We start from the raw sequence: 15,451 nt of genomic DNA on the forward strand, positions 1-15,451 counted from the left end.
ACCACTACGCCACCAGGGTTTCCTTTGTATATACGGTGTATACTAATTTTAAAATGCATCAGTTTAATAATGGAATCGGATCTTCCCTGATTTGACTGTGCTTCCCCCCGGGTGCACGCTGCCGGCTAGCCCCAGACCTCCGCTAGCCCCGGACCTCAGCCGCTGCTTCTGCAGAGGTCCCGGGGCCCTGCCCCGTGGAAGGCCCCGCCCCGTGGAAGGCCCCGCCCTTGGAGACCCCGCCCCCGGTCGAGGCCCCGCCCCGTGGAAGGCCCCGCCCTTGGAGACCCCGCCCCCGGCCGAGGCCCCGCCCACGTGGAAGGCCCCGCCCCAGCACCGCCCTTCGCACCGGCTCACCGCTCAGCTCCCCACCGCCCACCGCTGCCGGGGTGTCCAAGATGGAGGGCGCTCCTCGGGCGCCGCTCGCCCTCCGGCTGCTCCTGCTCCTGGCCCTGCCGACCGCCGAGGAGCTGACGACCAGAACACCGGAGCTGCTGTCCCGAGCCCCAAAGGTAGGGCAGGGCGACGCGGCCCGGCCGCTCCTGGCTCGGCTCCCGGACCCTCCCGTGGGCCCGGACAGCGACCGTGGGCTGAGGCGTCCGCAACGACACCTCGGACTCCTGGCAGGCCGGCGAGGGCTGGGGGTCCTGCTCTGCAAAAGGAGGGGTGCGGAGAAGCACTCAGGGAAATGGGGACGGGGGTGGGTAGAGGAGACGGGAGAAAGGCAGGGGACCGAGAGGGGCCCTTGGATGTGTGAGGGAACCGTGTGCAGCAGAACTTAGATTCTGGTAGCGGTCCAGAGCGTCGCCGATTCCGACGGGCTCGATTGTCCAAAGTGCGTGACCAGGAGTAACTTCAGCGGCTCGTAATGGCGCCGGCCTGGGGCAGAGCCGGGCACTCGGCAAGGCAATGTTTATGTGCTCGGAAATGTGGAAGTTGCTCAATTAGAAGGAGAGTGTTTCCAGGCCACCTGCTGATGGACGGCGCGGCTCTGTCCGCTCGGGCCCGGCGACCCAGAAGGACGGCCATGCAGGCGGGTCCACGGGCCAGAAGAGCTGTCAGCTGACCTGCCTTCTGTCTTGGTGGATGTCAGAAAGGGGCTCTCCACGAGGGACGGGGACCAGCAGCCCCAGCATCACCTGGGAACTCGCAGTCCGTGTTTTAACAAGCGCTGGGGGTGATCCTACAGGGTCCTTATGAGTTGGAATGGACCGGACAGCAACGGGTTTTTGGTTTTGTCGGGTGATTCTGATGCGGGCTAAAATTGGAGAGCCATTGGCCATAGTATTAAAGGCTGGCGACTGGTTTTCACCGTTTTTTTGCCATGGAGTCGTGCTGACCTAAACCAGTATTTGCTTTTCTTCAGATGAATGGAATGGTAGGGAAAAAGTCAAAGATTTTAAAACGTGAGTTTTTTTAAAAAAAGAACTACGTAGGTTCACCTTTCTTATTTGTCAAGACTTGAGTAAAATAAATACGGCTGTGACTGGCATCATAATGTTTTAAAGTTACGGCCTTCATCTCCCTGGGTACGAAAATAATGAGCATATCTGAGTATCACTTCTGCTGGGGCATTTCAGGAAGCCACAACATTGCCAGCTCTGAGAACCACTTGTATCTGAAATTGTATGTGAACCACAGTTGCAACTGGTTAAAACTGTGATTTTCAAAAATGAAATAATTGTTAAAGTACTGGAAATGTGGACATTTCCCCCTTTTTCAGATTTTAAAGATTCATCATAGTGATTTATGAACCCAAGAAACATTTTGTGTCTGTCCATATAACCTGAAAAAAATGCATTTTGACTTCAAAATTAAAATACACTGTATTGTGGGCTGGTAGGAAACCCTGGTGGCTCAGTGGTTAAGAATTATGGCTGCTAACCGAGAGGTTGGCAGTTTGAGTCTACCAGATGCTCCTTGGAAACCGTATGGGGCAGTTCTACTGCATCTGTAGGGTCGCTATGAGTTGGAATCGACTCGACAGCAGCAGGTTTTATGGGTGGGCCCGTAGTGATGTCATCATTCATTTCTTCTTTCTTCTATCTTGATTCCACTTTTGGAAAGTCTAGTTCTAAACTCAGAATTTCATACATAAAGCGAATGCTGAGCAGATTATATTTCATTACTTGGAAATACTTAGACAGGAAGCTTAATCTGCCTGATCTAATTTTTCTTCAACATTTTACTGTGAAAATTTTCAAACATACAGAAAATCTGATAGCATTTTACAGTGGCCGCTGTATGAGGTAAGTGCTGCACAGTAGAACTTTCTGCAGTGGTGGTTCTGTATCGGCTTTGTCCATTATTGCAGTGGCCTCTAGAGCACTGTGGCTATTGAGCGCTTGAAATGTGGCCATGTAACTGAGAACTGAGTTTTTAACTTTATTTAATTAACTGAAATTTAAATAGCCACCTTTGGTTAATGGGTACCGTATTAATAGTGCAGATCTAGACTACACATTTTACTGTTATCACATTATCTGCCCATCTGTCCATCATTCTGTCCATGCTTGTCTAAATTTAAGAAAACCGATCGAAGCCAGGAACGTTCTCATCTCCCCTCCGTGACTCATATCTATTGGAGTATAAGCATCTTTCTGTTCTGTTTACATTTGCAGTTGTCAGAAGTAGAGGTTACACAAGATTGTAAAATAACAAGTTTTTATAGTGCATTCTTCTAATATTAAAGTAACTTGGTCACCAAAGAGAGGCATCCAGAGGACACTTATTTTCTTGTATGTATAACTGTATATTTCATATATTTCCCTCAAACTCACTCATTTATTTTAAACCAGGTATCTATTACCTTTAAGAGCCCTGGTGGCGCAGTGGTTAAGAGCTCGGCTGGTAACCAAAAGGTCAGTGGTTTGAATTCAGCAGCTGCTCTGCAGGAGAAAAATTTGGCGGTCTGCTCCCGTAAAGATTACAGCCTTGGAAACCGTATGGGGCAGTTCTACTCTGTCCCATAGGGTCGCTATGAGTTAGAATCAACTCAGTGGCAGCAGGTTTATCTCTTACCTTTGTCCTTTGGAAACTAGTTGTGCCTCAGGTGGACATCATATTAGTGAAGGAATTAGAAGGAAGAATTGAAAATGGGTGGGGAGAAACTTTTCAGGTCTGCCACCCACTTTGTAAGTACATGCCACTCTGGCTCAAAAGCCTGAACTTCCAGTTAAGTCAGAGTCTCTCAGGAAGAGCAAGAAATATGACCTGGCTCAGAACCTCAAGCAGTAAGGGGTCAGATTCCCTTCTGAAATAAAATCATTCCGAAGGACCAAAAAGAGCTTCATTGAACTTGGTCCTCTTCAGAGAATACAGTATGCTACAGGATCATTATGAGTTGGAATCAACTCGATGGCACACAGCAACAACAACAGTGTCTGTTAATTGTCTTTTACAAACCCTGTATCCTACTAGGAAACCCTGGTGGCGTAGTGGTTAAGTGCTACGGCTGCTAACCAAAAGGTCAGCAGTTCGAATCTGCCAGGCGCTCCTTGGAAACCCTGTGGGGCAATTCTACTCTGTCCTGTAGGGTCGCTATGAGTCAGAATTGAATCGACAGCAGTAGGTAGGTATTCTACTAGACAAATAATGTATGTAAGTGTGATAAATTACTGACAGTATAGGATACGTTCACTGCTGAAAGGAAGAAGCTATAAGAAAGTTTCTTAGAACAACATTATTTGAGGATTATCTCTGGGTTGTTAGAATAACAATAGTCTTCAGTTAACAGAGTCTCTCATTTGAAAACGGGAATTTTTTACTGGCGTTTGGACACAAAACAATATAGCCATCGTCTCAGTGGCTTACTGAACGTTGGTTGGTTCCAGGGGTAAGTGTATTGGTTCTAACCCAAGCTTAATTCTAGATCAGGGTGGGCCAGGAGAAAGCTGGGCTGGCTCTGAGGAATCACTGGTCTGAAAGATTCCTAGGTGCCTGTGGGAGTTGGGGAGTGTTCCAAAGTCAGCCTGAATGCATGCTGTGGGCCTTACACGCCAGGAATCCCGTTCTATGAGTTGTCTGGAATCAGCTCAACCTCATAAAATCACTTCAGTCCCATTCTGTCGTCTGATGGAAATATCTAAAGTACTGGTAATAGTCACAGTACCAAAAAAATGCACTTGTATATTAGTTTTGATGTTTGTAAATAATTTTCCTGTTTTCGGAGATGTGTATACAACCCGAAGAAAAAGTATTTTAGAGGAGTGTTACTTTTATTCTACCATGACAGCATCTATCTGTGAATAAACCTAAGGAGAAGGATTTGGTTTATAAATGACGAATTGTCTTTGATATGGTCAATGGTGAATACTTCTCAAAACTGTACTTTCTTTATAGAAAATATGTCATTAGTAATCTTAAATATTAGGGTAGACTGCTTTTAACCATTACCTTGGAAGGCACTAAAACTGTGGACTGGAGATACTTGTCTGTAGACACTAGAAGACACATTCAAAAAGAGCCATAGCCATGTTGTTTAAAAAGAAAAGAAACAATTCAAATGTCCATTGGTAGTGGAATGTGTAATTCAGTTGATAAACATACAATGCAATATAACACAGCAATGCAAATAAATGACTACAGCTGCGTGCATCAACAATTTTGAATAAAAGAAACAAGTTCCAGAAGAGTACGTTCAATATGGTTCCACTCACATAAAGTTCAGACACCGATAAAACTAAACAATATATTATTTAGAGAGAAATACGTAGGGAAACTACAAAACAAAGCAAGAAATGATTAATATGGAAGTCAGTACAGGGATTTCTTCTGAGAGCAGGGAGGGGAATGTGACAAGGTCATGCAGAGGCTAAGGCATGGGTAATATTCTAGTTTTTAACCTAGGTAGTGGGTAGGTGGGGTAGATGGGGTAGTTGTTAAGAGCTTGAGTACTAATCAAGAAGTCGGCAGTTCAAATCACCACCGCTCCTTGAAACCCTGTGGAGCACTTCTACTGTGTCCTGTAGGGTTGCTATAAGTTGGAATCAAATCGATTTCAACAGGTTTCGGTTTTTTTTTTGTCGTTGTTTAGCGAGTGGATAAGGAGCCCTGGTGGCACAATGTTTAAGCGCTTAGCCGCTAAACAAAAAGTTGGCTGTTTGAACCTACCCAGCATTCCATGGGAGAAAGACCTGGCGATCTGCTCCCATAAAGATTAACCAAAACCAAACCAAACTCATTGCCGTTGAGTCACTTCTGACTCAGAGCTATCATATAGGACAGTGTAGAACTGCCCCACTGGGGTTTCCAAGGAGCAGCTGGTGGATTCAAACTGCCGACCTTTTGGTTGGCATCACAACTCTTAACCGCTGTGTCACCAGAGCAGTCTAGGAAATCCAATGGGGCAATTTTACTCTGTCATATAGGGTCACTATGGGTCAGAATTGACTAGACAGCGCACAACAACAGTGAGTACATGAGTGTTAATCTAATGTTTTGAACTCCATATTTGCATATTATATGATCATTTTGGAAACCCTGGTGGTGTAGTGGTTAAGCGCTGCGGCTGCTGACCAAAAGGTCAACAGCTCAAATCCACCAGGTGCTCCTCGGAAGCCCTGTGGGCCAGTTCTGTTCTGTCCTGTAGGGTCGCTATGAGTCAGAATTGACTCGACGGCAATGGGTTTGGTTTTTTTGGTTTATGATCATTTTATGTGACATATTTCACAATTAAATGGAAAAAGTGTATAGATTATGGAAAATTGAAATTGCAAATAAGGGCATAAATAAAGTTTAAAAACGAATGATGAGTAATTAAATATTCTTTTAATGTTGTACTGCTTATGCAATAACTATATTTGAGGGAAAAGGAAAACTGAACTGTTCTCAATTTGTGAAATGCATATCTATAATACTGTATTTGTTTTTGCAGGACGGCATCAGAGTTAATGTAACTATCCTGACAGATGATGGGCAGGTATCTCAAGAACAGGTTTGTCTCCTTTTGATCATGTTTTTAATATATCATTTAGCAAAGTATTATGCAACCTATTTTATTTTTACCTATGCATATAATTTAGTTAGATAATTTATTTTTGACATGAAGAGTTTGTCATTATTTGTAAACCATTGGAATTAATGTATATGCTGCTTTATTTTAAGGTTGTTCTTAACATAACTTATGAGAGTGGACAGGTATATGTAAATGACTTCCCTGTAAATAATGGTGTAACCCGAATAAGCTGTCAAACTTTAATAGGTGAGTACTGCTAAATTATTTACATAATTCTTGTTTTTTAGTACTAAATTGATAAAACATAATTTTTAGATGTTATGTATTTCCATTTTAAATTAAAAATATACATCATTACAAGAGTATATAATAATGCTAATGTGTTTAAAACTCTTCTTACTTTACACTGGTTATTCCTGGCAACTTCGTTTTTTTCCTTTCATGAGATTGGATAGAATTGCATTTCCCGTAGGTAGATATCAATGTAAGGATGAGCATAGAGGTAGCAAATGGAATAGCTAGAGCCAAACTCTTGGCGGGGTGCTTAACATAATTGTAGGTAATAAAGAGGAAAATGAATTGTCAGTGTAATGTTTTTCTTTTTAACCTTTTTTATCATGAGTTGTATGAACTAAAGAAAAACAGATCTATTACTTTGGAATGTACCATTTTATTTAAATGACATGAAGAATATGAGTATATATAGTGTTCTTATTACCCACTTTCAGATATGCATTTACGGTAGGAAATTTCTCTCTAAGCACTTGCATCCTATACATTTTTTTTTAATCCTATACATTTTGATTTGTAATATATTTTCATTATCATTTAAGTCTGGATATTTTCTAATTATTTGTTATGCTATTTCCTTCTCTTATGGGTCATTTAGAAGTTATATTGCTTAAATTCCAGACATTTGGGACATTTTTACTGGTCCCACCACTATTCTCAGAAAAATACTCTGTATAATTTCAATCCTTTGAAATTTGAGACTTGCTTTAGTGTTCAGCATGGCTCAATACTATTAAATGTTCCTGTCTATGTACACTTGTAGAGAAAGTAAACTCGGTAATTATTTGGATATGATGTTCTAAATGTGTCAGTTAGGTTAAATTAATTATGCTGTTCAATATCTTACGTAATTACTTCTACTCGCTCTATCAATCACTGTTGTTGTTAGGTGCATCGAGTTGATTCTGACTCATAGTGACCCTATATGTACAACAGAATGAAACATTACTGGTCCTAGGCCATCCTCACAATCATTGTTATGCTTCAGCCCATTGTTGCAGCCACTGCGTCAATCCATCTCGTTGAGGGTTTTCCTCTTTTTCGCTGACCCTCTACTTTACCAAGCATGATGTCCTTCTCCAGGGACTGGACCGTTCTGATAATATGTCCAAAATATGTGAGACAAAGTCTCACCATCCTCGCTTGTATTGAGTATTCTGGCTGTACTTCTTCCAAGAAAAATTTGTTTATTCTTCTGGCAGCCCGTGGTATGTTCGGTTTTCTTTGCCAGCATTATAATTCAGAGGCATCGATTCTTCTTCTGTCTTTCTTATTCATTGTCCAGCTTCATATGCATATGAAGACATTGAAAACACCATTGCTTGGGTCAGGCGCACCTCAGTCCTTAAAGTGACATCTTTGCTTTTTAACACTTTGAAGATATCTTTTGCAGCACATTTGCCCAATGCGATACCTTGTTTGATGTCTTGACTGCTGCTTCCGTGGACGTTGATTGTGAATCCAAGTAAAATGAAATCCTTGACAACTTCAATCTTTTCTCCATTTATCATGATGATGTTTATTGGTCCAGTTGAGAGGGTTTTTGTTTTCTTTATGTTGAGGTGTAATCCATACTGATGGCTGTGGTCTTTGATCTTCATCCAAGTGCTTCAAGCCCTCTTCACTTTCAGCAAGCAAGGATGTGTCATCAGCATAAAGCAGATTGTTAATGAGTCTTCCTCCAATCTTAATGCCGTGTTGTTATTCATTAGAGTCCAGCTTCTCAGATAATTTGCTCAGCAAACAGATTGAATAAGAATGGTGAAAGGATACAACCCTGACACACGTCTTTCCTGATTTTAAACCACACAGAATCCCCTTCTTCTGTTCAAATGACTGCTTCTTGGTCTAAGTACAGGTTCCTCAGGAGCACAGTTAAGTGTTCTGGAATTGCGATTCTTCACAATGTTATCCATAGTTTGTTTTAATCCACACAGTCCAGTGCCTTTGCATAGTCAATAAAACACAGGTAAACATCTTTCTGGTGTTCTCTGCTTTCAGCTAGGATCCATCTGACATCAGCAATGATATCCCTGGTTCCACGTCCACTTCTGAATCTGGCTTGAATTGCTGGCAGTTCCCTGTTGATATACTGCTGCAACCACTCTTGAATAACCTTCAGCAAAATTTTACTTGTGTTTGGTATTAATAATATTTGATATTTTCCACATTCTGTTGGATCACCTTTCTCTGGAATGGGTATGAATATGGATCTCTTCCAGTTGGTTGACCATGTCTTCCAAATTTCTTGGCATAGATGAGTGAGCACTTCAGTGCTACATCTGTTTGTTGAAACCTCTCCACTGATATTCCCTCAATTCCTCGAGTCCTGTTTTTCGCCAGTGCTTTCAGTGCAGCTTGGACCTCTTCCTTCAGTACCATTGGTTTTCGATATGCTGCCTCTTGAAATGGTTGAACATCAACCAGTTCTTTTTGGTACAGTGACTCTGTGTTTTCCTTCCACTTTCTTTTGCTGCTTCCTACATTGTTTAGTATTTTCACTGTAGAATCCTTCACTATTACAACTCGAGGCTTGAATTTTTCTTTAGTTCTTTCAACTTGAGAAATGCCAAGTGTGTTCTTCCCTTTTGGTTTTCTATCTTAAGGTCTTTTAACATTTCGTTATAATACTTTGTCTTTTCGAGCCGCCCTTTGAAATCTTCTGTTCAACTCTTTTACTTCATCGTTTCTTCTGTTAGCATAAGAGCAAGTTTCAGAGTCTCTTCTGACATCCATTTTGGTCTTTTCTGTCTTTTTAGTGACCTCTTGCTCTCTTCATGTATGATGTCTTTGATGTCATTCCACAACTCGTCTTGTCTTTGGTCATTAGTGTTCAGTGCATCAAACCTGTTCTTGAAGTGGTCTCTAAATTCATGTGGGGTATGCACAAGGTGGTAATTTGGCTGTTGGGGACTTGTTCTAATTTTCAACTTCAAGTCAATCGCTGAGGGGAACCAAAAAAAGAACTAAATCCATTGGCAGTTGAGTGGATTCTGACTCATGGCAACCCCTGGTGTTACAGAGTAGAACTGAGTTCCATTAGGTTTTCCTGGCTGTAATTTTTAAGGAAGTAGCAATCTTCACCATGAAGTTTTGCCTAGTCTTCTCCTAGTTCTGTTGATTTTTGTTTAATATATTCTGAAGCTATATTACTAAATGCATACAGATTTGGAACTGTTATGTCTTCCCGGTGGATTGGCTCTTTTATCGTAATAATATATCCCTTTTTATCTCTCATGATGTTCTTGCCTTAGAGATAGCTTTATCTTATATTAGTCTAGTGACAACTGCTTTTTGGTGGTGCTGGGGATTGCTGCATGGTGTATCTTTTCATTTACTTTCAACCTTTCTGTGTCCTTATATTTAAGGGGCATCTCTTATAAGCAGCATACTTTCATTTTTTTTAAATTCAGTCCGTCAATGTGTCTCTTAATTGGGATTTTATTTACAGTAATGTAATTACTGATATATTTGGATTTAAATTTTTCGTCTTAATTGTTTCCTATTTGTTCCACCTGTTTTGTGTTCCTTTTTCTGCCTCTTTGCCTTTTTTTTTTTTTTTTAATTATTCTGTTTCATATTTCTCTTATATCTTGCTGGTTTTGCATTATTTTACTATTCTTTTAGTGGTTGCAGTCTCTGAGTAGTGCAGGTGGTTAACAATGGGCTTGGCTGCTAACCAAAAATTAGAGGTTGGAGCCCACCCAGAGGTGCTTCAGAAGAAAGACTTAGTGGTCTATTTGTGAAATATCAGCCACTGAAAACCTTACGGAGCACAGTTCTACTCTGACACACATGGGATCACCATGAGTCCAAACTGACTTGACAGCACCTGATTTAGTGGTTACCCTTGATGTTAATAAATGAATACTTTTATCACTTCTAAACAATGTAAAAATCTTAGAATACTTTATTCTCTTTCTGCCTTTGGGCTATTGCCATGCATTTTAACTCTTCGTGTTCTTAAACCCCTATATGACATTATCGTCTTACTGAGTATAGTCCAATATTCATTTATGTTTACCCTTGTGGTTATCCTTTCCATTACTCTTTGTTCCTTCCTGTATATCTGTGCTTCCCTCTGAGGTCATTTTCCTTCTGCCTAAAGAATTCCTCTTAATATTTTAGTGCAGGTTTGTTAACAATGAATTATCTGAAAACATCTTACTCTGCCTTCATTTTAGAAGGGTACTTTTGCTGGGTATAGAAGCATAGGTTGGCATTTTTATTTTAGCACTTAAAGATTAATTTCCTTTGTCTTCTTTTTTCTGTAGTTTCTGTTGAGTGTTAGTATTATTGTTTCTCCTTTTTTTTCCTGGCTGTTTTTAAGAATTTTTTGTCTTTGTCTTTGGTTTTTAATAGTTTTACTGTGATGTGCACAGGCGTGGCTTTCTTTGTATTTATCCTAAACTTGGGTTTTTAAATCTGTGGCTTGGTGTCCTTTGTCAGTTTTGGAAAAAATTTGACCATTATCTCTTCAAGTAATGCTGCTATCTCATCCTCTCTCTTCTTTCTTTCTTAACTTTTCATTTATTCACATTAGATCCTTTCATAGAATCCCATATATGTCTTACATTTCTTTCTGTTTTTTCCATCCTTTTTTCTTTCCATTCTTCTAGCACACAGATTCATTCATTGACTGTGTCTAATTAAGTTAATTTTATTTATTGAACTTTACTTCTAGAATTTCCATTTCATTTTCTCATAGCTTCTACTTTTCTGATGAAAGTCTTCGTTTTATCATCTATTTTCTTGAACCTATTAATTCCAGTAACTTTAAAGTTCATTTCTGTTGACTCCAATGTCTTGAGGTCCTGTGAGTCTGTTTTTTTCTCTTGGGCTTCTACCTGGTATGTCTTGTTATTTTTGATGTTGTGTGTGAAAAATTGTAAAGGCACCAAATGATACTATCTTTCTTCAGAGGGGATCTGCTTTAGCCCCTGGTTTTTTTTTTTTAGTTGTGATCATAAGGGGCAGAGCACTTTAATTAAATCAAGGGTGGAGCTGATTCAAAACTGCATTTATGTCTTTGTTAGGCCTATTCTAATTCTCATCTACTCTTTTTTTTTTTTTTTTGAATTGTGCTTTGGGTGAAAGTTTAAAGAGCAAATTAGCTTCTCATTAAACAATATACATACTGTTTTGTGACATTGGTTGCCAGCCTCTCACCCACTGTAATTCCTCAGATAAAGCTCTTCATAAGTTCCAAGGGAAAACTCGGGATGTTTGTCAGGACCCCTGCTCTTGTGGGCCCCAAATTCCCCAGCATCATGAGCCTGCATGGAGAGGCATCAGTATATATAAACTCATTTTCTCAGCCCAGCCCCACTGATTAATCAGCAAATGTTTCCAAGGGAAAAACTGCATAGAATATTAGCCTACTTCTATGATCCCTTTCTCTCCAGGATCTTGTCCCTGCAAGTTTCGACTGTCTGTCTAGCCTTGAACTTCCTTTTATCCCCAGCTGCATGAGAGTGTCAAAAATTCTGTTTAGCTTCTCTGTCTCTTAGTCATTGCTTTTTACTCAGCCTTTCAACTTTTCCACCTATTCAGTTTTGGAGTTGACAACTGCCTTGTAGGGGAAAATAGCATAGAACGTTGAATTCACCTGAGTGACTCCTTCTTGGCCCCTCAAGTACTGGCTGTCTTTTTAGCTCTCTGATACCTCCAGTGAGATTTGGGATTTGACTGTATATGTGTGTGGATTTTGTACAAGTTTTCTAGTAGTTCTCCATGAGAGGGTTGGTCTGAAGTACTACAAGCTAATCCATTATACCTAGAAAAAGAAGTGCTATTACTGGTTTAAATAATAATTCCATCAGCATTGCACTCACTGGGAATTTGATATGGAATGCAGCCTGGCTCCTCTGTTATAGCCAAGCCCTCTTTCCAATCTTACTGCTTGTTGCATTAAGTTTGTTCCTTAGGGCAATAAATGCCCATCTGATCCAGTCACAACAAAAATCTTCAGAACATTAAGTGCAACAATAACAACAACAAAACTTCTTTCCTTAATTCTTCTTAAAAATGTCTTCTTTGGTCGATGTATTAACCCAAAAGTTAGTGGCTTAAGATAATAATATAATTATCTCATAGTTTCTGGGGGTCAAGAATCCGAGCTTGGTTTAGCTGAATCTTCTGGCTCTGGATGTCTCACAAGAATACAGTCATCTCACTGCGCACCTGGAAAACATCTGCTTCCTAGCTCAAACATGGTCGTTGGCAAGATTCAGTTCCTTGTGAACTCTTGGAGGCCCCGGTTCCTCATGAGATGTTGGTCAGAGACCTCTTTCAGTTCTTGCCGCGTTGACCTTACTGTAGAGCATCTCACAGCATGGCAGCTGTCATTATCACTGAGTGGACAAGAGAGACTACCAGCAAGAGAGAGTGCTAGCAAGACAGAAGTCAGTTTTTTGTAATCTAATCATGGAAGTGACATTCCATCACTTTGCTGTATTCAGTTTGTTAGAAACAAGCCACTAGGTCCAGCCCACACTCATTGGGAAGGAATTACACAAGGACATGAATTCCAGGAGGCAAGGATCATTTTTTTTTTTTAATATAATTTTTATTGTGCTTTAAGTGAAAGTTTACAAATCAAGTCAGTCTCTCACACAAAAACTTATATACACCTTGCTACACACTCCCAATTACTCTCCCCCTAATGAGACAGCCCACTCTCTCCCTCCACTCTCTCTTTTCGTGTCCATTTGGGTAGCTTCTAACCCCCTGCACCCTCTCATCTCCCCTCCAGGCAGGAGTACCAACAGAGTCTGAAGTGTCCACCTCATCCACGAAGCTCAGTCCTCAATAGCATCCCTCTCTAACCCATTGTCCAGTCCAATCCATGTCTGAAGAGTTGGCTTCAGGAATGGTTCTTGTCCTGGGCCGACAGAAGGTCTAGGGGCCATGACCACTGGGGTCCTTCTAGTCTCAGTCAGACCATTAAGTCTGGTCTTATGAGAATTTAGAGTCTGCATCCCACTGCTCTCCTACTCCCTCAGGGGTTCTCTGTTGTGTTCCCTGTCAAGGCAGTCATCAATTGTAGCCGGGCACCATCTAGTTCTTCTAGTCTCAGGATGATGTAGTCTCTGGTTCATGTGGCCCTTTCTGTCTCTTGGGCTCATAATTACCTTGTGTCCTTGATATTCTTCATTCTCCTTTGATCCAGGTGGGTTGAGACCAATTGATGCATCTTAGATGGCTTCTTGCTAGCATTTAAGACTCCAGATGCTACTCTTCAAAGTGGGATGCAGAATGTTTTCTTAATAGATTTTATTATGCCAGTTGACTTAGATGTCCCCTGAAACCATGGTCCCCAGACCCCTGCCCCTGCTACCCTGGCCTTTGAAGCATTCAGTTTATTCAGGAAACTTCTTTGCTTTTGGTTTAGTCCAGTTGTGCTGACCTCCCCTGTGTTGTGTGCTGTCTTTCCCTTCACCTAAAGTAGTTCTTACGTACTATCTAATTAGAGAATACCCCTCTCCCACTCTCCTTCCCTCCCCCCTCTCGAAACCACAAAAGAATGTTTTCTTCTCAGTTTAAACTATTTCTCAAGTTCTTATAATAGTGGTCTTATACAATATTTGTCCTTTTGCAACTGACTAATTTCACTCAGCATAATGCCTTCCAGGTTCCTCCATGTTATGAAATGTTTCACAGATTCCTCACTGTTCTTTATCGATGAGTAGTATTCCATTGTATGAATATACCATAATTTATCCATTCATCTGTTGATGGGCACCTTGGTTGCTTCCATCTTTTTGCTGTTGTAAACAGTGCTGCAGTAAACATGGGTGTGCACATATCTGTTCGTGTAAAGGCTCTTATTTCTCTAGGATATATTCCAAGGAGTGGGATTGCCATTGAGGATCATTTTTGAAAGCTGCCTACCACAATAGAGGATGTCAGAAGGAATATGGAGGGCTTCTTTTTTTTTTTTTTAATAATTTTTATTGAGCTTTAAGTGAACGTTTACAAATCAAGTTAGTCTGTCACATATAAGCTTGTATACACCTTACTCCATACTCCCACTTACTCTCCCCCTAATGAGTCAGCCCTTCCAGTCTCTCCTTTTGTGACAATTTTGCCAGTTTCTAACCCTCTCTACCCTCCTATCTCCCCTCCAGACAGGAGATGCCAACACAGTCTCAAGTGTCCACCTGATACAAGTAGCTCACTCTTCATCAGCATCTCTCTCCTACCCATTGTCCAGTCCTTTCCATGTCTGATGAGTTGTCTTCGGAAATGGTTCCTGTCCTGGACCAACAGAAGGTTTGGGGACCATGACCGCTGGGGTTCCTCTAGTCTCAGTCAGACCATTAAGTCTGGTCTTTTAATGAGAATTTGGGGTCTGCATCCCACTGATCTCCTGCTCCCTCAGGGCTTCTCTGTTGTGCTCCCTGCCAGGGCAGTCATCGGTTGTGGCCAGGCACCATCTATTTCTTCTGGTCTCAGGATGATGGAAGTCTCTGGTTCATGTGGTCCTTTCTGTCTCTTCGGCTCATAGTTATTGTGTGACCTTGGTGTTCTTCATTCTCCTTTGATCCAGGTGGGTTGAGACTAATTGATGCATCTTAGATGGCCGCTTGTTAGCATTTAAGACCCCAGATGCCACATTTCAAAGTGGGATGCAGAATGTTTTCATAATAGAGTTTATTTTGCCAATTGACTTAGAAGTCCCCTTAAGCCATAGTCCCCAAACCCCTGCCCTTGCTCCGCTGACCTTTGAAGCATTCAGTTTATCCCAGAAACTTCTTTGCTTTTGGTCCAGTCCAGTTGAGCTGACCTTCCGTGTATTGAGTATTGTCCTTCCCTTCACCTAAAGTAGTTTGGAGGGCTTCTTTTGTTTTAAATTTAATTTTATTACTTCAGAGGCATCATATTTGGGGGCTGGAGAGTCACCACTTTGATGTGTTTATATGACTGCACTTACTCACCCATTGAATCTCCTGTGCTGTAGTGCAGTAGCCTTTGGGCATACAGAAGTGAGCCTCCTGTTCCGTGAGGGAGACCGAGGGGTAAATAGTCAAGTAAAAGACTGAGAGGGACCATGGGAGAGGGGGAGTTTTACAGTTATGAGCCTTGAAGTATGTGAGGGGGTTAAGCAGAATAGAGAGAGCAACAAGAGCAAAGTAAGGGAGCCTGAGCCAGGCCCACATGATTTATAGGAGATACCACTAATGGTTTTGTGCAAGGAGGCTATCA

At 41.3% G+C, this 15,451-nt stretch overlaps 1 protein-coding gene across 1 annotated transcript in view; it reads left to right on the forward strand.

Moving 5' to 3' along the window:
- The first annotated feature begins 357 nt into the window (after positions 1 to 357).
- GINM1 (glycosylated integral membrane protein 1) overlaps positions 358 to 15,451 on the forward strand; it is a 35,394-nt gene continuing 20,300 nt past the window's right edge. Inside the window, exons 1-3 of the mRNA XM_023549384.2 lie at positions 358 to 509; positions 5,873 to 5,932; positions 6,103 to 6,199. Of these exons, the coding sequence (XP_023405152.2) occupies positions 396 to 509; positions 5,873 to 5,932; positions 6,103 to 6,199 (271 nt within the window). The 5' untranslated portion in view covers positions 358 to 395. The remainder of the gene's footprint in view (positions 510 to 5,872; positions 5,933 to 6,102; positions 6,200 to 15,451) is intronic.

Source organism: Loxodonta africana, chromosome 1 (assembly GCF_030014295.1).
Source record: "Loxodonta africana isolate mLoxAfr1 chromosome 1, mLoxAfr1.hap2, whole genome shotgun sequence".
NCBI classification, from domain to species: Eukaryota; Metazoa; Chordata; class Mammalia; order Proboscidea; family Elephantidae; genus Loxodonta; species Loxodonta africana.